Below are 27,116 nucleotides of genomic sequence, written 5' to 3'. Positions count from 1 at the left end.
ACTTCATCCACAGTCATCATCATCCCCCATCATCAGATGGGGGAACACCACGGTGGCCTCTGTGCTCCCGAGCCTCGGTGCCATGGTAGTCCCGTGCTTCTGTTCCATACCACCATTTGCCAAGTGGGACTGGGAGGCCTGAGAGCGAGAGGATGGTGACACAGGGGTAAAGATACAGGTCTGAGCCATGGGAGGAGCCCCTTGCCTGGGGTGTGATCCTCCCTGGCTAGTTGTCCTGGCTCCACGCCCAGAAAGCTGGGAAGTGGTTGCACCACAGCCCAGAGTTTGGGGTCCCTCTGCATTTTTATCTTTACTCCTTTTCTAGGATTTTCGTTGCCCCTTTTATTACACATTCAGTCCACCTGTCACAGTGGTGACAAAAAGCAGATCCGCTCAGTAAAGGTGGGCTCAGATGCTGGGTTTTAATGAATCATCTCAGTGATACTTGGCCTTGACTAATCAGTAGCTTCTGTGGGAAAACAACTGAATTAATATTCATCGCAGTGCCAGATTTTAAAGACCGTCTGTGCCAAGCGCTGTGGATTATTGGCAACAAGGCACTGTTTTCCTCCCTCAGACATGTCAGCGTACAAAGCAATAAAAGTCACAAAGGAAAAAAAATATTGCATTTTAGAGATTCTTTCTTTCTACAAAGCTAGCCATTATCTTGACTCTCTCTGAAGCCAGGAAACGTCCACTGAGTCAACATAAAAGTGACTCTATAATGGGTTATTCATCAACTGTTCGTATTTGTGACTGACCTGACAGGGCTCATCTCCTGGAAGCAGACAGTGCAGAGCGCTACCACCTACAGAAGGGGCAGGGTTGAATGCACAGGAGAGAAAACAAGAAAACAGTGCTGAACCTCCCTCACCCTGCCCGCAAAATCCTTTCTGGTGAAAATCGTTTTTAGCTGTTAATGTTGTTTTACGGCCCAATTACTCCTACCACCATCTGCTTCTTTGTGAAAACATTCTGTAGATACTGAAGTAACCAGACCAAGCAAAAGGCTGAGACAGACATCGTCATTGAAGTCTCATAACTAATGCTGTGACCAGGGCTGGGCGAGCAGCTGTGGCCAGCGAGGGCAACAGCTTCTGAGCAAGAAATAAAACTTGGAGCAAACTGGGAGAAGGAGAGAAGGGAGTTTATCACGGAGATCAGGAAAATCCCCCATGTAAAGCTCTCTTTAAGTCCTTTCAGTTGGTGAATCTTGTGTATTCAAAGGACCAAATTCTGAAATTCCAAAGAAAAAAACTCATGCACTCAAAGTTGCCTCCTCCTGAAGCACACTGCAGAGACCCTTGCATGCTCCACAAAACCCACACTACACAGCTACTGAATGAGCCCTAAGGGGCATATTCTTTCACTAAATCTGCAGTCATCTCAATGGTATCTTTGCAGAGGACGGATAAAAGCCATCCCAGTAAGGGACAGCTTTAACACAATCCAGAGAAAGGGCTGAACTACAGCAGGGATTAGGAAATTCTCCATTCCTCTTCCACCAGGTTGGACACCACTATATTTCAGGTCTTGTTTACATTGCAGTATTTTTGCTTAAAGACAGAGAAGTATTCCTCAGGTGAGCCTCAGGACAGAGCTCCTAGCTCCTGAGACAGCGGATGCCTTTAATTGCAGTTTAGATTTAACGTGCCTCGGGCCATAAAGTTCTTGGTCACGTTGACTAAAGTGCTTTGAACCAGGGCTTGTGAGCTCAGTCTTCAATGCCAAAAGAGCTTATAAGGATCCTGAGAGCTTCCTGAAAACCTTGAGGGGTAAACAGCCTGTGCTGCTCTCCTTACTCACACAGAGAGGTATTTCATTACCTGGGAACCTCCGCTGCTTTTGCAGACTTCCACGGTAGGAAGACACTACTGGACAAGACTAAAGAGAGAAGAGTCAAAGCATCAACCATACCTTGAAGCAAGTATTAGCTAAATAAAAAGTCACAGGCTGTTCTGAAGATGGAGAAAATCTAGCCCTCTGATTTTTATGAAAATTCAAATGGAGCATGTATATATCAAGAATGAAACTGCCAATTACTAACTTTGGGTTTTACTTCTCTGCACACCAAACAATCTCCCAGTTTTCCACGTATCCTATAGTGGTAAGAGGCCAGGGTGTGTCTGTATTTCCAGCATAAACTTCAATTTTATGGGTTTACAAATCAGATGTTTTAAATTATAGCTGAATGAGACTGAAGACTCCTACACAAGTTGTCATGTCAAAAGTGAACTGGGGAAACATTCATACACATATTTTTGCGCTGGGTATAGCATATGCAAAAGAGAGGTTACGAAAACTGCTTTTAAGCCCTTGAGAATAGTACGGCTACACTGCATCCTCCCGGTGGTTTTGCTTGAAGACCTACGTTTGCCAATGTCCCAGTGACATGGAGTAACACAGCAAGTCCTGCATGTACCTCATGATGCTGGCATAAGCAATGTTCTCAGTCGCAATGTCCTGGGAGACCACTAGCATACCACTCCTCAGCTGCCATTTTAGCCCTTTGGGACTGCTGATAGCATCATTCCTGGGACAGTTTTTATGTTACAGCTAAGGATCAGCAGTTCTAGGGCTACTTTCCAAGAGAAGACAAATCCTTTGAACTATGTAGCCAAAGACACTGCAAATATTCCTTTAGCCAGTAAATAATCTTGGATTTTTATTATTTGCAAACCTTTGATTTATGAAAGACTTTTATACAAAAACAAGGAAGAAATAAACAAATTTCAGTCAGCAATACAAAGTGCAAGTGACTTCCACGTAACCTGCAGTTAGAAAATAACACCCATCATTTTTGGGTGGTAAAATTTAACACAAAGGAAAAAGGATAGTCAGTTGATGTATTAGCCTGGGATTCTGTCCATAGGGCTAACACTGCTTCTCTGCCTTAGACCTTCTGTGAGCAGAATCATGAAGGTCCAGACCTTCAGGGTGCCTAATTCCCATTGATTGTCTTCAGCAGGAATGAAGAAGTCTCTTAATTCTTATGCCTGTGCTTCAGACCACCATATGCAACATGGAGGTTGCTTCACACACCTGTGTGTAGCAACAGGTGTAGTGTTCACACAGGTGTAGTGAGGATAAACCCAGTGAAGTTCATGAGAGGTTCATGTAAGACAGATAAGTAGCTAAGATAAAATGAGCCGCTTAAAAGGTTACATATGTTGTGTACCACAGTCATTACGACTCCCCAGATTATTTGGTCATACCACATGGATGTGCCAATCCAGGTGAGAATTTTTTTCCTAACAAACTATGGGCTGTGTGCATTGCTTTTACATTGGTTTCCTACCCATCAGACTTCTTTTTAAAAAAGCTTCATTTTCATAATATAGAAGCTAGCTGATCTTAATGGTGTTGGAGAAGGATGATGCAAGAGGACTTAATTCTGATTGTGGACTCAAGATTGAGTCATGACTGGGTTTGACAGTATTTTTTTAACTGTACATTTTTAAACTATTATACATTATTCTCCAGTCTCTGGGTTCATAGCAACTCACAGAATTTACATGCAGTTGTCCTGGTTTCTGCCACAAACGAGGAACAAAATCTGCAAAGTTCTAAAATAGACTAGAAATATTGGCTAATTTGAAGTTTCACAAAATTGTTAAGAAAATGCTCCATTGTACATCACTGCTGGGGTTTCAGATTTTGCAGAATTTACCATAGGTGACTGCATTGCGGTGGTTATTAGTGGGGTTGGAGAAAAAAGCTGGAAGGAATGGCCAAAACTTGCAGTCGCTGACAGGTCCTCCATAGCTGGTGGAAAGAAGGGGAGCAGCCAGTTGCTTCCTATGAAACAATGTCCCTTTCTGACACAGGAGAGATAAGGATATGCTCAAGATTGCATGTATATGGATATTGCATGTATATGCAGCCTGATCCACTGCCCACAGAAGTCAAAGTTAAACTGAGTTTAACAACAGCTGGACTAAGCTGACATTTTAGTCCCTTTGACTCAGCACTTCACCTCCATCCCTAGTCAGGATGGGACCCAATCACACAGCTAACTTTCAATATTTGATGTCAGCTGGCCATTAAAAATGCCATCCTGAACACAGATGAACTTTGAAGCAGGGCCAATGGAAATGCTATTGCTCCAGCACAACTAGGTGATATCAAGAAAACTGAATGTACCTTTCCTGTAAGAGCTCTATGGGAAACAGTGTCTCTGCAGTTAAAAATAAGTAAAGTACAGAGCCCTCAGTGACTGCTGGCTCTGTTTATTTGGTATATTTTGTTTATTAGGTATATTAGGAGTCGCTGTAGACTGCCTTTGACAAACATTTTCAGTATCAACAAAATCCTGGTAACACTAAGCAGTTCGGATTGTAGCCTTTGAAACTCCTTTTCTAGACAACATTCATCTTCCTAATTAATAATTAATCACACTGTGTTTTTAAAGAGATTATCAGGTGTGATAGCAGAGTGTGCCTAAGGCAGTGACTTCATTAACCATATGGAAGAAGTTTACTTTGTAGTTCTCCAGCCTGTCGCAGGGGTAGGTGCCAAAGGGATCTCTCTTGGGTTAGAAAGTCAAAGAGCAACAATTTAGAGCAGGAAACAATTGGGCTATTATTTTTCTTTTTTCTTTTCCTTCTTAAGGAGCTTTTAAATCATAAATCTTCAGATGCTTGTTGTGCAATTTAAGACTCAAGTCAACTTTTCCTACAAAAAGGCCCAATTCTGTGAAGAACACAGCGCCCTTCCGCGTTAGGCTGAGGACCTTCCTCTGTTGGTGCACGTTACCATGGCAGGAAGAGTTTACAAACACTGTTCCACCTAACAAGGCTTTGAACTGCATTTGTGCAGAGATGCTCCATAGCATGCCAAGAGTGTCAGCGGGGCTGGAAACACTGATTTCACCTACAGGACAGTATCTCAAGTACACTCTCAGCAAAAACTTGCAGTGGATCCTGCCCAGACTGGAACCAGTTTGTAGCCCTGACTTGAAATGTCAGCAGCAGCATGAAAGCTAGCAACCCCCAAGGATTACAGGACTGTTTTCACTGTAATCAGCCAAGAATAGTGCTGGACAAATAATCATTACCAACTAATTTTATTTATTTTTGTCAATCAGGCAGCTCTATGCATTAATTCTGGAAGGATTTCTGCACTATCAATGAAAATGTTTCTCTTCTTTGCCAGTTTTGCTATTCCCATTGCCTGGTTTCAGTACTGATGGATACTTTATGCCTTTTCCCATTAAGCTTTTGCTCACCTTTATGAAATATCATTAGGATTATTCCCATTGATGGGGAAACAGGGAGGGTAACATTCTGCCCACAGACTGGAGTGATAATACAGATGAGACCGAAAATCAGATGCCCTGACTCTGCCTCCTCTCTAACCAGCAGGATAACAACAAAGAACACAAATCCCCAGCTTTTTTGAAGGGGTTTTCACAAAGGAGTTGCAGAGGAGGGTGCAACTACCCCCTGTAACTTAGCACTAATCTACAATTAAATATACTAGTTTTTAAAGTTAAAACCAAGAATCTAATGTGAAACTACTTGATACAATGGGTCCATTTCTCCTTGAATTTTCTCCTGTGAATTATCTTCTATTTTTAGGTCTTTTATTTTTAGGCTGCTGCATGCTATTGCTGGGCAACTCGACCAACTATTAATTGGAAATGTTTTGCTTCTCATGCAGTTTTATTTCTTTGCTTTCTGCACCACTTAAACCAAACTGTCCTCCAAGGAGATGACAGGCTACAGAGAGCACATTTAAAGGACAGTTACAAGCTGTGCTCTTTGGGCACAGTGTGGCACTATTATAAACCTTTTGCTGTTCTCTCCTCCTACACCTGCGTACGTTTGTGTCTGTGCATGCATTTTTCTTAAGCCATGTCAAACTTTATGGAGTATTAGGGCCATATGGCAGCAGTTCAGCAAGCTCTCAGTATGCAGCTGAGATTACAAGAGTCCCTGAGCTCAGTCGGTGGAGTCCCGTGACAATATCCGTGTGCTGTATGCAGTGCTTGGTCATGACAAATAGATCCAAACGATCTGACATGGGGAGGGGTGGGAGCTGGAAAATCCAGCAGGGCACTTCACGGCTGCAGGTCCCCACATTTTTGGCAGCTGCGTTACGGACTTTCTTCGAGGTGCTGTGCCACCCAGCCAAGTTCGAAGCTGAACTTAAGAGAGTGGTACATGATCATAACCACTATTTTTAATACTATTGTCACTACCTTTCTCAGTAACCTAGACAACAGCAAAAACCTCATTTCTTTCCAGTTCCAGAGCACTACTACACTAGTTTGAACTACTGTTCAAACTGAAGTCAGTGGCAAAGCACGAGTCAGGAATAAAATCAGCCCCCGTTCAACTGGCATTTCATTTAAAGGGACTTAACATTTGCTGGGATATTTAACTCTGCAAAGCTCACATGCCTCTGCAAGCTACCACTTTAAAATGCTAGCTAAAAATATTTGCGTTATCTGAAGTCAGATGAATAAATCCTCCCTGCTGCTGGGTACGCAGTGTGGCAGTGTACAATACAACTGCAAATTTATTTGTTAGAAACTGTACATCTGTTATGATTTACGCTTGCCAAAATATAATTCTTTATGGCAACAATTGTTTCATGGTGCTTAAAGTTTTTCACCTCTGTGCCAGGAATCTCATATGGGATAATTCCATGACCTTGGAATCCAGCAGATACATTCCACATCTGTCTGGTCTGGGAAAGCCCGAGTTTGTTGTGTGAAAACCAGAGTGGGAAAAGAAGACCTGGAAATATCTGAAAATACAGAAACTGCAGGACTGCTTCTTTTTTTCTTTTTTTTTAATTACGAGTGGCAAGTGCAGTAAATCAATCTCACAGAAGCGGTTACTTTGCTTTTGTAAGCAGACATTCACTTCTGATCCTATCTTCAAATTAAGGAATATGGTATAAACATTAAAATAATTCTATCTCTGGAAAAAATCACAGCCTTTAAATATTAAAACTAAATCTTGTTGAAGGCTGCTTGAGATTTAAATGGAAAAGCACCCAACCTACTGCAAATAAACATCTTACTGGTGCCTGTGAAGATTTAGGATGGCAGAAAAACTGTAGCTGTCCTGGAATCTTAGGGTAATACTTTTCTCATTAGACTTTTTAACAAAAAATGAACGATAAACAGCTTTGTGAGCAGTGAACTTAAAAAGCCCTGGTTTCCTGTGACTCTTCCCTGTGTACATTTTCTGTTATTCTAATAATTTGGCTGAGCTCCTGCTGCAGCCTCACTCTCCACGGGGCACTGTAGCATTTTCATGCGTACAGCCTGCACCTCAATAACCTGCACCCTGCTACAATCTGTGCAACACTGGAGATAAGACAGTGGACAGAACGCCATGAAAAAAAGGTTATACCAAGAAAAAAGGGGAAAAGGTGAATGTACTTGCTTGACAGAAAGGGGAGACTAAATACTCTTGTCCATACTAACCAGGATGATATCCTGGTCTAAAGCAGGAATTGCTGTTCTGATCATCACCTAGGCTAGAAGTCTCCCTTTCAAAAGGGTTTAATGGTTGCACTTCAGTCTGCAAATCCTGAAGGTGCCAATTCACTTACAGGCTATGTCCTTCTGCACGACCAATATACTTAAAAGATGGTATCCCAAAGGGATGTCACATAGGAACGCAGCGTTGCAGGCTAACCAGAAATGAATGATTAATTTATGAAGTTCATACAAAACTGTGCTAACAATTTAAAATCCATGTGTGACTCTTGGGTGTCTTAAACCATAAAGACACCTTTTAAGACACTCTTGGGTGTCTTAAACCAGAACCCTTCTATGACAGCAGTCACAAGATCCCACTTGGAACCACTATTTGCAATGCTGGTGCACCACAGCTTTGTAAATTGTTAACTGATTTGTCTAAGGCATGCCATGAATGACATGGTTTATAATAAATGAGTACCTTGCCCAAAAGCTGTGTGGCAATGTTTAGATTTGTACTACTGGACATACTGTACTCCAAAGGAGGCTGCATTCTGGTGATATATGAAATGGTTTCTGCCTATATAGCAGCCAAACAAATTGGCTGCATTTTGAGTGTTTTGGATTATAAGGCCACAAACATCAGAAAACATATGAAAGAAGCTAATGACTTTTCAACATATTGTGACAACAAACCAGCCAAAACTACTTTCAACCAGTTTGTAGAATAATGTGTTCCTGGCAGCTCGCATCAACTCTCCTGCAGAAAAGTTTAACATCAAAGATGTAAACTCCTGTGAAATCAGGTTTAAAATACAAAGCTTAAACAATGTGTAAGCGGGCACAAATACTACTGCAGCACAAAGAATAGTTGATACTGGATGTTCATTCTTTACTGTAGAACAATATAGGCAATTTCCAAAGTGAGAAACTGTGTTAGATTTATAGTGGAAGGGTGAGGTGAGCAGATACTTTATGATTATGCAGTATGCAGGGTTAATACTTTTCTACCCATTCAAGTCTTAACAGCTGTTCCATCAAGAGGGGGAAAAAAAAGGCCCTTGGTAATTCTTGAGCAAGCTGCCAATTTTCCACATGGGATTCGATGGCTAAGAAAATTAGGTTTTCCTAGTCTCATGCTGCTGCAAGGAATAACAGCACCCTTAGTAACACTAGTAGAAATAAAATTTCCAAATTTATTTCTGAAAGAAAGTTGTATTTCCTAAATTTTTCTTATACACTAAATATCTTATTTACAAAAAAAAATCCCTATCTAAAATCTAGTCTCTTTTATTCTGACACTATCGTTTTGAAGGGGCACTGCTCATCACATATTTAAAGTTCCTTAAGTGTCTGTGTGATATACAGGTGCAGTTATTTGCACTGATAATTTTGTGAGCATCAGAAGAGAAACTATGTTCATAAATCAAACACGTATTTCCAACACTCAACAGGAAAGAAGGATGGCATTTTAAGTGTCAGATATTGATTATGAACCAAATTCTGGCTGCCTTGGACAGAGGCACCTGTCCAAAAATTCATAGATAAGGAGCAATCAAAGAAAAACCTGCTGGCTTCTAAGCCATTTGGAATGGGCGCTGTACAAGCCCTCTATCACCTGAGAGGGGCAGGGTCTCTTTCCTCCTAAATCACATCACAACACAGCAGCCGGATGGAGCCAGAGATGTATTCTGTGTACATACAACTGGATCCCAACACAATGATACCAGCTTCCTTCCATCCATCTGACCCTCCTTCTCCCACAGTGAGGGATTCAGATTACCTCCTAGCTCCTGTGCCACCACCGCCTTGTTGCTGGTCATGTAACATCTGGCATGGGATTTGCACTTCAACTGTCACCACATAGCCATATGTTGGTCATTCCCTGTCTATAGATTTGTGTATGAACACTCACAGCTGGTACTGAAAAGCTCCTACTTTAATACATATACAATCATATCCTAATGCTGTCTTGTTATTCTTAGTCTGAGTCTCTCTAATACCTTTTTATAACTTGTTATATCACAGCAACTAGGTATTTGTATGAGACACCAAGGATCCAAATATTTATGTCAGAGAGGGAGGAAAAACCCTGTCAGCATCTGTTTGCAGAAGTGAGATGGTGGAACTGAAGTGTCAGATAATCTCCCAAAAAGATGTCAGCATTTTCAGCTGCCTGACAGATCTGTTTGCCTGTGCGAGAGTAAACAAGAAAATGGCTCAGCCATTTGGACTGAGTCTGAGGCAAAACAAAGAACAAATTATCCATTTTCAGATCAGGTCTCCTTCTCCAGTTTACAGATGTTCGTTTGTGATTTCCCCTATAAGTCCCTTTGGGAACAATGATCACTGCACTGTGTGGCTGGCCAGCCTTGTTAAAGTATTGGCGATTTAAACAAGAAAAATCTCATGTAGAAAACAAACCTTCAAACAGTAAAGACACTAGACACACCTCAAAATTCCTCTGCATCTTCAATTTACTGGAAATTAGGGATCGTCCCACTTAAGACATTTCCATGGAACTGGTGCCTGGATTAATTTGAATTTTGCGCAATTCTCCTGGTTTGAGAGGAGTTAGTTCAGATTTATGCTGAAGTAAGATATTAAATCGGACCCAAATGTCTTTAATACAAAGTCTTGATCTCTACCAGGAAATGACAGAGCTTATCAAGATGCCAACCTTACCTCTGTAATAATGAAGAAGTCATCACCGGGCTCTCCCTGCACAACAATTTTTTCTCCATCTTCAAACTGGACAGGTTCCAGTGCATCAGCCACTGTCAGCCGCTCCCATTTGTCCAGGGACTCTAAAATATTGAAGATCATAAAGCTTTATTATAAAAAGACTCTTAACTTTGGCTGAAGATTCATATCTAAACTGACAGCTCTGCTATTCCTGGTTCTGTTATAAAAGAAACATTTCTTTCATCCAGGCACTTTGCACGAACCTCCAGTTGGGAAACATGAATGTATTTATTCATTGTGTCTTAGAATTTAGTAATCGCCCAGATAATAATCTTAAAAGTTGGACAGGAAAAGTTGGCTCCGGTTCCCTATGCCTGCGAGCTGATCTGCGCTGCCCTGATGGTGCAGCGGATTGGAGCAGCCTAGGAGCTGTTTGGAGATACCAGCGATATGGGAGTGCCGAGATCCTCTCTTACTACATCCCACACCAGATGTCAGAACAAGTCCTACTGTCTTTTCATCAGACTTGCTCTCAGCCGGTTACCGATGGCCCGTTAGATAAGTGATGCAAAAGTGCCAATCTAAAAGATGACTCTTCCCCCGTGGGTGAGACCATGCAGCACTGAAGCCAAGGGCAAGACCCTGGTAGCATGGGTGGCAGTGGGACCAGAGGCTTAGTATAGATGTGGCACCCCTGTTTCATTTGCCAGTGGGATGGCTTACAAAGTGTTCTTCTTTTCATCCCCCCACTTAGAGAGAAAAGTTATAAAACTTCAAAATAAACTTCAATAAGAAAATGTTAACAGTCTGTTTTATGAGTAATGGAGCTAATACAGCCTGGTTCCCGTGCCTGTGTGTCCTATCACCCACCTGCCGCTGCCGCAAAGCCCCCGTGATGCCTACATGGCAAAAGACAGCCTGCACAGCTGCTCGTCCAGGGCTGCCCACTCTCCGCTGCCTTCCTCCGTCCGTGTTTGCTAAGGGATGAATTTTACCTGTCCCGCCCTCGGGGAGAGGAGGGGTGCCAACCTGTGTCTCTCTCCTCTATCCATTTGCATGAGAATTCAAGACAATGAATTGTACTTGAACTTCTGTACTTTTATCAGATTTGACTGAAAGAAGTGACAGGTTTAAAAGTTATTAAAAGAAACAGATAATGCAATGATATAACCTTCACTGCCTCAAAAAGCTAGGCTAAAATTCATGTACTAGAGCTCTGCCGATTCTTACCACGAATTACTGAACTATGGTAAGTCTCCTGACACCAGGATTAGATGGCTGTTCTCTCAGGCTCTAGTTTTCCCATTTTGTTCAAAATATTGCTTAAAAGTATCGTGTGAGGGTGAAAGAGTTGTTCTTTAAAAGTTAAAAAGCCTTTTGGCTGAGCTCAGAAGTGCACGCTGAGTCTCGTAACAAAACTAGATCAAAGTGATCAATGCACCAAAGGTAAGTTTTGAGTTGCCTGACACACATACATCTTCGTGGTTTTATGCCACTTTCTGTTGCTGTTTGGGAAATGATTATTTCTAATATTTTCCCCACCTATAATCACTAATGCACTTTCCTGGTGTATTTGTGGCTTTTGATATTAAGCATTAATATCAAAGACCAAGCCCATATTGTCAATGCAACATTCAAAAAGTGCTCTGTTTGACTAAAAATAAGCATAAAACTCTTTCATGCAGACCAGAGTAGGCTTTTTCATTTTTTTTTTTTTTTAAAAGAACCCGGTAATTAACAATGAAAAGAAAGAGTCTCTTGAAACGTCTTCTTCAGTTGGCTTTATGAAAAATTTAAAGCTAATTCTAGCTGTAGTCACGAAGTGTCTCTCTTTTGTCTAAGGGAATTGTACCACTACGAATACATTGGTTAATGGTTCTTGCAAACAGAGCATTATATAGAAGATTGTACATGATAAAACTCCTAAAGTTTTAGTTGCAGAGTTAAAGTCCAGCATCAAATAAAGTAGACCATATGCAATTTTTCGCAATTTCTAAATTGTATGTATCAATTCAAGGCTTTACATTTAATTAAACCCCAGAAGAAATATTTTAAACAATTAGTTTTCTGATATCTTATTCAATACACTACAAGCAGCTACTGATAATCTAAAAAATCCTTAGATTAAAAAAAAATAATAAATTGCTCTTACAGTTATATGGCTAGCTACAGACACTACACAAGCCTTGAAAAAATATATATAAGAAGCAGGTAGAGGTCTTTCCACCACAAAATCACCAAGTTCTGACCACATTAAGGCATGAAGTGAAGTTGACTTCTCGGTGCTGTGTTGAGATTTCTAAAATACCTTTCTGTTTCCCAGCTGTCATCTACTTTTTAGACATGTGAAATAGATCCTTACACATTTCACCTAAATTCTCGATGCTCCTGAAATGATGCATTATTTTGTCTGGTGCTTTTCCATACTTAAAAAAGGTTCAAATCTTGAAGTCCTACCTCATTTTTTACTGAGATTGAAAAGCCATACTACAAACTAGGATATAATTATATTGCAAACCGCATGTTTAAGGAAGCGCATCTTTGAATAACCTTTCTCCTCTGAAATTGTTTTGAGATGTCTCATTGTTGTAATTGCTTCTCGTTAGTGCAGGTGCAGAGATCCTTTTTTCTTTAAATACTCATTGTAATTTGGTATAATTTGTGCTCTTAATTTAGGAAGATTTAAATTAAGCATAAAGTAAGGCATTTAAATGATGAAAACTTCATTAGTAAGTGAGCAACATACTTGGCCTTACTTTAAGCGTACAAATGTAACTGAAAATTTCATGCATAGCACTTCGCAGAAGTTCAAGTATATTTTCACTAAGACTCTCATATTTCAGGTAAATAATCTCAAATGGCAGAGGAATACCATAAATAAGAAAAGAAAATTGTTTAAATAGAATTAGAAGTATTTTAATTATATAGCAAATTAATCCTGTACTGTTTTGGGTTTTTTTCAAAATAGCCCCAGCAGAAACATGATGTTTCTCCTACAGCATCAACATTTCACTGTACTGTCTAACACTGTCCTCCTTATTAGAAGCTTTTGTTCTCCTAATGGTGATTGATTGGTCGGGCATTATGGGTTTGTTGCTTTTCCTACTGAAGGCCATCAAGAACATGTCCAAATTTCATGGCTATCACATTAATCAAAGGGAAACAAAATCTAAGGACAAGAAGCTAAACAGATGTTTTAAGAATGTGAGACAGGGGCTGTAAAATACACAGAAGAAAAAAAATCAGTCTGTTTTGATTTGTGAGGTTAGTTTGTTTAGTGCATATAAATACAGTATTCTCACAGGAAAAAGCTTCTCACCTGTCACCTGCAAGGATGTAACTAGACTTTATGACAAATTCATATCTCTGCACTGCTTTCTCCTCTATCCATATGATCCCTACTGCAACAGCAGCTACCAAAAGGTTACCAGTGCATGCCTGCTCCCATATTTCAGGAAAGATTTGCCCTTCAAACAAATGCTCAGTGCATATTAAAGAATGAGAAAAACAAGTCCTAAAAAGGGCCCTTTACACTTTCATTCCTTCGGAAACCACGCAACCTTGAGACCTTCTGTTTGACCACCATTGGTTTCATCAAAGACCAAAATTCATTCCGCCAACACGTATAACAGAGGAACTAACACACAAGTCCAAAGGGCAACTGACCCAAAATGGAGACCTTGCTCAGGAATTCTTCATACATCTTCCGCTTTCTCAGTGTGCTGCCCTGTTATTAAAGGAGAGAGAAAAAGGAGGTAGAACATTACACAAAGTATTTTTGTGATTTCTTCCTACAGCTGCTCTTTTTTTTTTTCCCTCCCCTTCCAAATCTTAAGCATAGCCAGTAAAAACAGCCCAAGGCAAATGTTTTCCCATAAAATGTCTGGGCAAGTTGTATTGCTGATAAGCAAAGACAGAAGGAATCAAATTCAATCCTGGTGTAATTTGACTGACTTCACTGGTGTTACTGGACACTGCGGATGAATTGTATCCATTATTTACAGGCACTCATTTTAAAGCCAGAGCTTCATCAATTAACTGTTTAGCTAATTCAATATATATCTTGTTACCAATGAGGCCCTGCTAGAAGGCAATTTACAATTACAAAGTAGGATAAAACTTAAAATGTCCCCCTCACAGGTCCCATCTTTTTAGGTTAAAACCTCTTTAGTGCCAAGAGCGTTTATCTACAAGCCTGGTGTATATTTTGTACAGTGTTGTATGTATTGTTACTGCTGAGCAACCTATTCCTATTATTATTTTAACAAGATTTAAGCATTTTGGAGCAGACAATCCATCAATGTATATGCAGTCACCAGCACAGTCATTCCCACTCTAGCAAGATTTTATTGTGTGATAAATTACGGAGAAACCTTCTGCTTACATAGTGTTTGATCACCACAGACAGAAACCATAAGTAGCCATTCCAGCACACATTTCTGAAGGAGATTCAGGTATGAATAAATACAATGCAGTTTTACCAATAGAAAAATAATTAATTCATCCTTAACTCCTCCTGCAGTGACACAAATAACTTGAAAACCTTCCCAGGTACTCAAGAGGAACTCCAGGGTCTTCCTTGGTACCGTGCAGTTTATTCCGCACTGTTATATGACAGCCCGCATTGTTTCCGCCTGAGTAGATTCCCCGTGGACGTCGAAGGCTGCCTGGTGCCTGCTAGTCAAATCTACAAGGCAGCATAAAGCATATGATGTACAGCATAAAGATGATACACTCATCTTCTGAAGAAAGGGGAAATAAAGATTGCCTTCACTTATAGGCTGGGCAGAGAAGACAGAAGCAAATGTCAGTGTCTGCCATAGCCAAAGCCACTTCTCTATTCCTCCTTCTCCAAGTGAGCACTGGTAGTGTTGGAAGCAGAGGAAGAAAGTGGGGATAAGCAAAGGAAAGGGAGAAGAAACATTTTACCCCACACTGTCAAAGCATTCAGAAATATATGAAAGTATGAAAATGGGAAAGGCTGGCGTACTCAAGTGCAATGATAGAACTAAGAATGAAACACCGTCCCTCTTCCTACGTGCACTGTGCAGGTGGGCCTTGATCCAACGACCACCAAACCAGCGGGAATCCTTCCACCAACATCAAGAGGCTTTGGCATCAGCAGAAGCCGCCAGGGACTCTCCTCTGGGGACAGCTCCCATTTGCAGCCCTCTCCTGGGGCCACCCCTGCTCTGAAACGGCCACAGCACCCTCAGGGGCTGCCACTCTTCCCAGGTATCTCTGGATCAGCAGCAGCACCCACGACCGAGGTCTCCCCCTCTGCACCCCATTCATAATTTCCGAGTCTGGTGATGACAGTTCGCCTCTCAGCGATAGCATCGGTAACCCTTGTCTGACCTCTCTGTCTGACAAACCTGGTTCTCAACCTCGGGGCCCCTGAGAGCATTTGAAGTGCCAGAAAGAAAAAAAAATGAACTTCAAACAGAGGAGGCTCTGCAAACCACGCCAGATCCTGACAGCTCGCCGTGAGACAAAGAATGGAAAACTGGACACTGTGCAGTTGTTGCCTTCCTCCCTGCAATCGGGTGGAAATGAGACCAGCAAAATTGACAGCTGTGGAAAACCAGATTGGTGGTTTAGTTTGATGGGCTGGGGCACCCACGGACAGATGTGGAAAATGCTTTTTAAATGGCTTGCGGACACAGATGAATTTTAAGAAGCAGTAATCAGTAGCCGTAAGTGACGCCTGACCACAGCTTCAAGTATTTAGAGACGCAGACAAGACCCAGGAAGGTAAGAATTGCAGGCATCCCGCCTGGCCCAGAGAGCAAGAGCCCATCACTTCCTACAGGAAAATGGGTGTGTTACGTCTTGGCTAAACTAAGCCAGGGCAGCGGTACAGAATTCACCATGAAGACAAGTGCAAAAGCAAAACCGAAGTGGAAAGAATTAATTAAATGTGCTATTAGCATTTTCTGTATTGTCATAGTATCTAGAACCTCAGAGGGACTCCACTTAATGCAAATATTCCATGTCTCGGAATGATACCGCAGACAAAGGCAAGGGAGAACAAGAGCCTAGGGAAGAACTAGTGGTTGAGTCCTATTTCCCAGCATATGCACTGAAACCCAAGGTGACCCAACTGATGGCTCATGACTCAACCTGCAGGATGGCTCCATCCAACCCTCCGTCCCTTCTGGAGGAGACAAACAACGGCCTCCAGGGTCACACGAGCCACGCAACATAGAAGCTAAAAACAACGCAGCAGTAGAAATCTTACAAACAATGAAAGCGTATGCTTATTTCCATTGGCATTAACCATCTTTTCCTCCCCATGAAACAGAGAGAGAGCGTGCCTACTTCCCACTTCCCTTGATCAGCCTAATATTCCCCTCTCATCCCCTCGCATAGGCATAATGTCACCTCTGACTCCTGATGTCCTTTTTGTACTGGTTTTATTTCGTCTAGTCGCTTTACCCAACTTATTGAGGCCATGAGTATGAACACCATCATAACCTCTTCTACTACCCTTCAAGGCATTTCTGCAGAAGTGTCAACCAGCACGCTCCTGGGGATATGTGCTAAGTCTGTTCTTACGCAATATTTTCATGGATCTTCTCGAAGCAGCAACAAATCAGACAGTAACGATATCTGCAGACTAGGAGATACTATGAAAGCTTGCCAGGACAGGAAAATAACAAGAAAGGTCCTAGAGACATTAGAAATGAGAGTAGAAAATAATAGAATGAGCTTCTGTTTGGAAAATACAGCTAAGAAAGGCAAAGGAAAAAAAATCCAAAGCACAGATGTTTGACGAATGGAAGAAGACTGGAAAGTTGTAAAGCTGAATGAGATTTACAGACAGTAGGTGAGACCCGGTTTGCAACATCAGACTGCAACAAGAATACAGCCAAGGCTATTTTGGTCTGTATACTCAAAGACATCATCCAGGAATGAAGTTTAGAGGCTCCATCTCCACGGCTCGGATGTGACGGCACTTGGCATGCTGCACTCTGCCTGGGTACCTCTTCTCCAGAAAAGTGCTCCCAAACCAAACAGAGCCTGAATAAATGCTAAAACACTTGGGGAGAGCTGGTAAAGAAGGAGCAAAACAAATTCAGCCTGTACAGGTCAGCTCAACGCTGGGAGCATAGGTCTGTCATGCTCACAGCTAGCATGCATCGTTGCAAGGGTTTTAAGTAGACAGCGATAATCATCTACAGATATATGACAGAAAGAGAGGGCAATTTAGTACAGCATAACTTGACATAACTCAAAGTAATAGGAGAAAATGAAGAAAATCTAATTTAAGATGAATATCAAAAAAGTTTTCCCAACTTAGGAATTATTCTCTTGTAGAAAAGTTTCCCAAGGGAAGCAGTAGAAATCTTACTGCTTGAGCCAGATAAAAACAATAGTAAATGTACATGAATAATTTTGCACTGGCAGGGTTCTTGATGGCATGTTTTAAAAAGTCTTTATTAATTCTGCTTTTTCTAACCTATTAATATCTTATTTCAATAGTCACTGCTTCTCCCTCTCCCCCCCTTCCTTTGTTCACTTTCTCCCTGGTTCTGAGCTGTCATGCACAAGCTCATCTTCTTAAAGACAGTGGTTCCCACTAACTACAAAGACTCATTAATATGCTAAGCTCCAGTGCTCCTCCCTGAAACAGTCCCAAGGAGAAATGAGATCACCTGCATTTGCCAAATCCACCCAGAAGAGAGCTCAAAGTCAGTTTTAGGAGACTTTAAAATGTAGCAAGCCCTAGGCTTAGCTTAAGCAATACACAGGCTAGAAAAAATGAACACCCCAGAGGTTATAAGAGGTCTTGTTGAATAGGACTGTTGCATCTCTTTTCCAACTGCCCCTTCTTCACTTTCCCTGTTTTCTTCCTTTTTTTCGTCCCACTCCTCCAGTCCAGTCTCTGTCTTTCTTCCCCTCTGCTCACCTCTTTGCTTTATCCCTCCAGCACTCTTCATTGTCTTTTTTCTTGCTCCATTTTTTCAGGTGCACAGATGGGCTGGCTGGAGTTGATGGGGTCCTTCCTAGAAATTCCCACCTTCAGTAAGAAGCCAAACAAATGGCTACCGAAAGGCAAAGCATGGCTCAAGTTTCAAATAAAAGAGTTATGCTGGCAGGAGGTGCTGGAATGGCCTTCTGGACTGCTCCAGCCCCATTTAATCCCTGTGTAAACCTGATATTGAATGATGCTTTGAGTGTACATTCTTACATGAAAGAAAGAGTCACCATGCATACTGGCCATGAAAACAAAACAGCCCGCAAGATCCCGGTGCTACATTGCACAGATGTCAGATGGATTGCAGGCTTCCGATTCGCTTTATGTTTTGGCCACCATGCAACCTACATTTTACGGAAACACAAAGTCCTGCTGACTTATTTTGTCTGAGAGGAAAAAGGCACTTGTTAAAGAACTTGTTCTCAGGTTCAAAGCTGTGAAAAGATGGTAAAACAAAGCCAAAATAGCATAAATAAAATGAGCCGTAACATTAGGAACTGACTAACCTTGATTTGTTGTGACTTATATCCCAATATTACAACTCACTTTCTGCGAGCAAAGTTCGACAAATAGGCAAAAAGTATTGTATCCCATGCAACTCCACGCTCAGAGCCAGGTATCTTGGACCATGGGAACTACAGGATAGTTAAATAATCCTGAATCAAGCTGCCTTAAAGAAGAAATTAGAAGAAATTAATACTTCAAATTTCCTCAGTCTGGGAACTGAATTGTCTAGGGGATCAATCTGATGTTGGGATACAGACATTTGCTTCTCTGGTATTTGTGGTATTTGCTATATTTAGAATACAAATATTGTACTACCCTGGGATGTTCCCCACTCCGTGATATTCTTGAATCCCAAATGCAAAGAAGAGAGCAGCAACATTTCAGCAACTGAATTACATGAGAATCCTATGGCAGAAAATTCCTTTGCATCTCTCCCAGAAGAATGTAAATAAATAAATATAGAATATATAAATAAATGTGTGTGTGTGCTTGTGTGTGCACACACAGAGAACATATACATTAAAAAATTTGCAACAGCGTGAAAAGTATGCAACTCAGCACAGATAATTTTATGAAGTAAATGGAACACACAGATGGACAGATATTTTGTGAGCGTACTGAGGGGGGAACATGTTGAAGTGGTTTTTTGTAATCCATCTACTACAATGAATTTCATGGTATAATACTTCGTCAAGGACTGCAGTGAAAGCCAAGCAGTTTCACTGCAAATCCTAACAAAAAGAACTATCCCAACATTTACAATCATCACAGCTGCTAAAACAAACTTGAATGTGACCTTCAAGCCATCAGGATACCTAAGCTGAGACAATGAAATATAAAGAAATATATATGTTTTAACAAAATTCTTTTGGGACAGGCTAAATAATAAATGGATGACAAGTGTAACTAAAAGCCAGCAGGAACTTTTTGCATCAGGCTTTGTCCATCCAAAAAAAGGAAAACCCAAACTCCCAAACCTCCTGAGATGCATTTTATTCATACCATAAACCAGTCAGGATCAATGAGACACATAAGTGGGGAAAATGGCACTAAGCAGAAATAAAAACTAGGTATTACTAAATGCGAAGCAAAGAACCAAAACAGAGCCTGCAAGGGGAAATGAGGTAGACAGTCAAGTGTCTCATGACAAGATAAAATCTTTTTGGCAAGCATGGATCTGAAGGCATGATTTGCAAATAAAAATTTACACCTTGAATAAAATTTCAACACTAGACTGAGAAAACATGAGGCCGGTCATGGCTGGGAAGGAATGCAGACGAAAGAAAAAACTATCTCAGGGTATGGAAGGGATTTATTTGACTACAGAAAAAAAACATATCTTTGGGAGAAAAAGGTCACTGATCCCTTGGACAAAAGTATTTGCAAACAGAAAATAAAAAAGAAAAAAATGCTCCTTCAGTTTTAAAATCATCTTAAATGATATATTTCAAAAGATATCCTAAGCATTACTACCTCTTATTTAAAGGCAGAAGCATTTCTACATCCAAAATATCCAGCAGCTTTCTAAAAACAGAAGGTTAGAGGCTAAATGGCAGGAAACCATGTTTCTGGGACTTGAAAGGCAGCTACTACTGCATCTGCAACTGAGTACAGTGAAACCAGGCATGTAATGGTGGAGTTAGCTTCAAGTATGAAATGCAGACACTGAAACACGATGTAATTAATTCTTGGGCTTGAGGAAATGTGCAGAGAGCCACTGTAACCTGCCCTCACACAAATGCACACAGACAGGTGTCTCATTTCACCTACGGCAAAGAAATTATCCACGCTGCACCTACAAACAAATGAAAATTCGTGTAGTCTGGATGGGTAAATTGCATTCACCATGGACAGCACTTAAAATTGGACATTTTCTATACCTGCAGCAATGAATTCACCATGCTACCTGAAATATTTCCTATCTAAGTATTGGGAATATTATAATTACACCGTCTGGGTATCTAATGTAATGCAACAGACCACCAATTTTTAATGGCCCCAATCATAAAAAAACACAAGAAGAGACAGAGGGAGAGAAAAAGCCTCCGTGTTAAGTTAAAGGTCTCATCAGCTGCAGAAACTGAGCTTGCTAGTAAGGTACAGCGGTCACCAGTTCAGAGAATATGTAAATCAATTTGAAAAGCACTTAAGCACTACACTAGAATCAAATAGAAGTATATCCACAATATTCAAGTTGTATGTATGGCTAAATCTAGCATTAAAAACACAGTCTTTTCCAGTTCGGACTTTAAACCCTTTTAGTAAAATCCTGTCTTGGCATCACATATTCATCTTCTGAAGGCTGCTATCAGATGGTAATGGACACATGACCAAACCTGAACTGCTCACAGGGTTGGATGATGTTAGGTACCCCTGTTTTCATCAACGCTAAAACTGAAATTACCTCTAGGCTACGAGGCCTGTAGATCTGTTCCTTTGATTCTTCAGTAGCAAGGTTACCGGCAGCTGTAAAAAGCTATGCTTAAAAAGCCAAGGAATATGTTGCTTGTTCTGACATTTATTTCCCTCCTACATTCCTTCTCTTTTATATCTTGGATTCTTCCTTGCAGCATGCAGATGCATCGCACCAGTTATTCCAGACACCCCTCCATTGCATCCATGTAGGACATGGGACAAATAAGTTGAGTGTGCCTCTTAAATCTGTTAGGAAATTCTCCTGCTCTGTGGTTTAGAAGTACCTTGCAGAAAGGTCTCAGTTACTACTGTCTGCTTCCCCGCACTGGGAAGCATTCAAAAACTGTTCATCCTGCTTATCCACAAGAGAGAAGACAGTACACTTCTCATCATTATTCCTCTATTTTGTCTTGGAGTGATTGGGCTGCATATTTTGGGATAGAGTATATTTCCATCAGATGTACTCTCCTAGATGTCAGTGTGATGCTCGTTTATGTGATACAGAACTCAGTCCATGAAATACAGAGTGAAAAACAGCAATGTTTCGTACAGACATCCAACAGTCATCACACAGTATAAATAAGGATCACGCTTACACTCTGTTGCTTAAGAACTAATCATTTAAGTGTAAAATCTACTCAGTTCTTTCGATAATTTTTCTGTTATCCATGACATCCACTGGAAATATAGATGATCTCAAAATGCACACTCCTTTATTATTCTGAGAGCATAGTGTAATTTGCTTCAGATCAGAATGAAACAATGCAGCTTTTAGAGACAAGCCCTATTGAGAAAGAAGCTTTACATAGAGTTACCTGTCTGTTAATTATCAAAAAGAAAGGAATATTTTATGGAGAAGGAAAAGATATGCACATGGACATCGGAAACAAACTCATAAAAAAAGTTATGACATTGCTAAAGTTCATTATCTGTCAAAGTTTCCATTATAAACTCACCACTCGAGAAACGACAGCAAATCCATAAGCTAGCACACACCCCAGGTGCCCTGGAGGGCTGTTGAGCTTTGCTGCAGAGATCAGGGCGTTTGAAAGGAGCAGAGCAATGAATCATTAGCAGGGACTCTGCAGCTACCATCCTATGATACGTGTGGTCGTGTGCTGGCTAACAAAGATGGACGGCACAGTCCAACTGAGACTTTTTTTTTTTTTTGCGGAGCTGGATTTGCCTTGTATTGCCTTCCTTGAAGAGTATAATACAAGCTCAGACAAAGACCTCAGAGGCAACGGGTAGCGGTGAAAGACACTTTAAGGTTCACAATGAGAAGGAGAGGATTTGCATAGCTTCGGTGGGTAACGGAGGCCTCCTGAGGTTTTCATTCATGTATAATAGTTATGAATAATGTTATTCAATTGCATTTCTGACTTAGCATCTTTCTGCTGACTCTTGTACCCTTTTCCTTCAGTTCACTTAGTTTAGTTACTCAATGTTATTGTCATGTCTTCTCTCTTTTATGTAGAAACACAGACCGCGCAGCCTTCTATCATCAGTGTACTCTGAACACAGAATAGAAAGAAGTGCTGGTACTACAAGAGAAAGTAAAATTATCAACTCCATAAACAAGCCCTTCTCCATAAACTTACCATTAAAATGCGTCTGTAGCTGTCTCTGTCAATGCCCCAGAGCTTGAGGTCTGTCTTGGCCTTGACGGTGGCGGCCCGGGGTGTTCCATAGATCAAGGCCAGTTCCCCAAAGCTGCCTCCTTCTCCAATGCTGGTGACCCACTCCCCGTTGACATAAACCTACCACAGCACAAGACAAAATGAGAAGCAAAACCAGTTTGGGGACTTAGTTGCAGTTTTCCTCCTACTGCCAGTTACCTAAAAAGCTATTAGTAGTTTCCTTTCTAATCGCCAGTGCTGGGGACACAGAAGGAAAACAAGAGCCTAACAGTTTCCGCAGTCGGTCCCCAAAGAGGGCAACAACCTGCTTTGTGGACAGAATTTCAAGTCGTCTTGCTTCAGTACAATGACTGTATTTACTCTCTGAGTTTTCAGCTCCTGTGGTTAACTGGCATCGTGTTTTCCCTCTTGTGTTTCCAGGCTCAGACAGTCAACAAGCAGAACTGTCACAACTTTGGCTTTTTATTAACACTGTCAAACTTGAAAGGAAGGAGATTTGTTGATATGTGTAATGAGGTTTGCTGAAAGGCACCATGGCCATGAAATGAAAAACAGTCAAAACAGGGAAACATCTTCTGAAAAGGAACATTTTTTTCTTCCCCAAGCCTGGTACCTCCAACAACCATTTAAATATAACTATTGAGATCTGTTTCTCCCTTAGAGAAGACTACTGAGTGCTTTGGACTTGAGAAGCTATATGCAGAATTATCCTTCGTCTTTAACATCAGCTCTAAAGAAGCAATATTTGACCCACATCGTATTTAGGTAACATAGCCTCTCGAAACACAGTCTGCATCGATACCACTACCATAGTATTTTTCCTGGATGACATCTAATCTGAGAAGAATTCCTACACTTGAGTGCTCTGTAAAACCTTCACTGGAGAAAGCAACCTGCACTGGACTTGTACAGGTGCTTTCCGCTGGGCTGCATCTTCCTCGCTATACATGAACCATACAGCTCATGAGACATAATAGTGTATTCAAAGACTGGTATGGATTGTGTATTCTGCGGCTTGCTTGTAGGCTTGCTGCTATAAACCTACACCACAAACCCTTTTCATTCTGCTAATGTGTCTGTGAGTTTAGAGAGTAGGAAAGGCTGTGTGCATTTACCCAGTGCAGAATATATCCCAATCTGTTACAGACCAATAACACCAGAAATCAACCAGAATGAATTTCATTGTTTGGAAGCTCTGTGAAGAAAAATAATAAGAAGAAAATATGCAGGTATTCTCATCTTAAGCAGGAAACTATGGCAAAGGAAAAGACCATAACCTATTACCAATTAGTGAGTAACAGACTAGCAGTTTTCAAAAAATATATGAATTAGAGCTGTGTTCAAGCTGTGCATGAGAAAAGATGGTGACCAAAATAAATGAACTGGGGTCAAAATTCAACAAACTGGCAGTATTAATTTTACTTCCATCTTCATTTTATGATGAAAAGGCATATTACGAACTACAGCTGGAATCAATCCCAATTTATCTTCCCAATATTCAATTAAGATCCGATCCAGCTTCCACTGAGGTCAGTGAAACGCTGGTTCAGTAGGAGATGGATGAGGCCACGGAGCAGTTCAGCTGATCAAGAGACCTCTTGGGTATTAGCTGAAAAGGAGCAGTATTAGCATCACTGCTGAACTCCAGGGAATGTTGGGGCTCTTGGTGTTCCTGGAGCATCTGAGGATCAAGGGGCTGAAATAAAGGGTAAAAATTATCCCAAACAGGCAGGTGGTAGCAGGCTGCCGAGAAAGAGCTCAAGCCACAAAAGCTGTTTGGAGCTTCATTTCTTCAGCAGGACAGAATGGATGTCAACGTAGAATATCACACAAGAGAATAACAGCAGCATTTCCTTTCAGACTTTTAAACTCACCGCAGAAAGAAAATCTCACAGAACATTGAATCTACTTTTGATTCTCCTCATAATGAAAAAAATGAAAGCAAAAAAAGTTTTTAAAAAGCCAGGCAAACCCAAGCACTTTCCCGGTGAAAAAAGCAGGTAATACTGTGGCTCCTGGATCTTTTTTGTGAGAAAAGCAGGAGAAATGGATGAATGAAATTGGGATTCTGAAAGGCTTGTAACATAATGAGAATTCATGAAAATTTTTAAACTCAATTAATCTGTTGCAAAATTGTCCAGATGTGTATCTGAATGTAGGGATACCCCCTTTCTATAGGGATTTCACCAGATGGACCCAGGGTTTGCTAAAGTAAAGTAATTAATGTTCTCAGTAAAGTCTCTGGGGTGATGGGGAAAATCTAATAATTTCAATGAGTTTTGGACCACATCCTGCACGTCAACTGACATTGCATCCTTAACTCTATTTCAGCACACCAAAAATACACGTGTTTCTATACGCTCTTTTGTTGAAAAGCACAGGTTTTGTTATTGCAGAAGAGGTGGTGTGGTGAAATGATTTGTTAACACAATGGCAATTTCGTTAAGGAACATAAACCAGGGTCTGAAGTATAAGCGGGAAATAAACTTATTCCAACATGTATTATTTTAAGCAGTATGGTGACATTTCTTGTTAAAGCAGTATGCATGATATGACTGCAGCCCAGAGAGGGGAATCGCGCTGGTAAAACTCAAGGTAGAGCAAGTGAAGGATGGACATTTAGTGTTGCACAGTTGTTATAAAGAGAGCTACTACTAAACTGCACTAAGACTTATTTAATTTTGCTGTGTTACTTGACAAGACTCCCCAAAATGTATTTGACATCTCGCCTGTAAACAGTTTATGCAAATGGCCATTCCTCCACCCTAAGGGTGTCAGGTTTAAAGTACTGTGAGGTGAAACCAAATCACTGATCTGAGAGTCTTTGGGCCCAGCATTCACTCCCCCAGTAAAAATGCCATTTCCAGTATCAATCTCCAAAAGACACAACAGCTTGAGAATAACTGTTGTTTCCTGGGAGGAGAACCATTGCACCTCATTCTCTGCAAAGGCCTAAGTCAACAATCAACTTTTGTCTTCATGATGAAGTTAAAGTGCATTGATGGCACATTACAAAGCCATTCTGCCCTTTAACAGAGAGTTCAGCTCCACTATGAATCCCTTTAAAACAGATTTTTAAAAAAGAAGTAGAAAGGAAAGTAGCTCTGTTTGTAAGGTGTGGGAAGTAAAGCTATTTTAGGTGCAGAACAGCTTATGAAAGCCAATGTTATATGGCAGCAGCTCAGACAATCTCCTTTATCCTAAAAAATGCTGGGCTGAGGTTTCGGCTCAGGCAGTTTTAGGCATTTGTGAACTCTCACCAAAGTGGCGAATACATAACTGAATTATTCCTAATTGTTTCTTGACCTGCCGATCACAGCTCCGTAATAGCTGGAACTTTCTTCTTTCATGCAGCTGAAGAGGAATGTAGAACTGCAGATGCCCAAATATAATCAAGCCATCAGGACCACCTACTTTCCACAGATAAAAAGTACTTTAGATGTTTATTGTTTCCCATCATGTGGTATAAGCACTGCAATTTTTGTGGGCTTGAAAACCACACAACTTGGTTCACTTCATTATTTTTTTTAGGAGGCAAATGGGAAGAATGTCCTGTGAACATCAGCAGTTCCTTTCTTCATAGGCTGCGATATACATACATGCTAACTGCAAGTGCAGTGAGTCACACAATGCTCAATGCAATAGGAATGCATCTTGGCCTCACTCATCTTTGTGTTGTCTAGAGAAGCAGAAAGTAACCTTACCATGAGCAGTAATATAGACATTTTACTTTGAAGGCAGGATATGAACATCCATCTCTGAGCTTCATTGGAGTGAAGTTACCTTTACTTCAATTTGGTATTGCTGATTTCAAGTTAACTTTTAGCATTGTTTTTGCTGCCACTTTGTGATCTGTGTGGCCAGTCTAATTTGTTCCAGGCACTGCAAGTTTTAGACCTTAAATCCTCTCCCTCGGATCTGTTTGTAATAATTTGTGCTTTGTGTCTTGTCAAGCCTTAATATTTGTTATCCAAAAATGAAGATGAGGCTTATTTATTCTTGGAAAAATAAGCAAGTCTTAGACATGAAGGGTATTTATATGTGGGTAGTTTTCTCAAATAAAGCCAGTGCTTTATTTGTAGTATGAATGTACTTTTCTTGAATATAAATATACAAAATTAGAGACTGCCTTGAGAATCCTTAAAAATTCAAGCTGAAAAACTCTAAACTTTAAAATGTTCTCTTTCAAATTTCAAAATGCATCCTTCCAAAATTAGAAAGAACATTAATGATGGAAGAATTCAAACAAAAAACAATCTATGGAATCTAACCATAAAATATAACTAGTTTTAAAATGCAACAGTATTCTCACAAAAACTACCATGTAATTTTCATCTTTGTACATACAAATTAGACAGTTTGTATATACAAATAAGGGCTTCAAGAAGATTTGACCTACAACCAAAAGATAATCTTATCTATTGCCCACAATATTCATGTATAGCTCCAC

At 40.6% G+C, this 27,116-nt stretch overlaps 1 protein-coding gene across 2 annotated transcripts in view; it reads right to left on the bottom strand.

Annotated features, from left to right (window-relative positions):
• PRKAR1B (protein kinase cAMP-dependent type I regulatory subunit beta) overlaps positions 1-27,116 on the bottom strand; it is a 103,901-nt gene that overhangs the window by 10,864 nt on the left and 65,921 nt on the right. For both annotated transcript variants that reach the window (XM_072877684.1, XM_072877685.1), the window contains exons 7-9: positions 22,628-22,786; positions 13,790-13,850; positions 10,124-10,245 (exon numbers count right to left, since the gene is read on the bottom strand). In XM_072877684.1, coding sequence (XP_072733785.1) covers positions 10,124-10,245; positions 13,790-13,850; positions 22,628-22,786 — 342 coding nt within the window. The remainder of the gene's footprint in view (positions 1-10,123; positions 10,246-13,789; positions 13,851-22,627; positions 22,787-27,116) is intronic.

Source organism: Ciconia boyciana, chromosome 13 (assembly GCF_034638445.1).
Source record: "Ciconia boyciana chromosome 13, ASM3463844v1, whole genome shotgun sequence".
Classification (NCBI taxonomy): domain Eukaryota; kingdom Metazoa; phylum Chordata; class Aves; order Ciconiiformes; family Ciconiidae; genus Ciconia; species Ciconia boyciana.
Note: the sequence above shows the minus strand (reverse complement) of the source record. Positions and strands in the feature narration are given on the sequence as shown.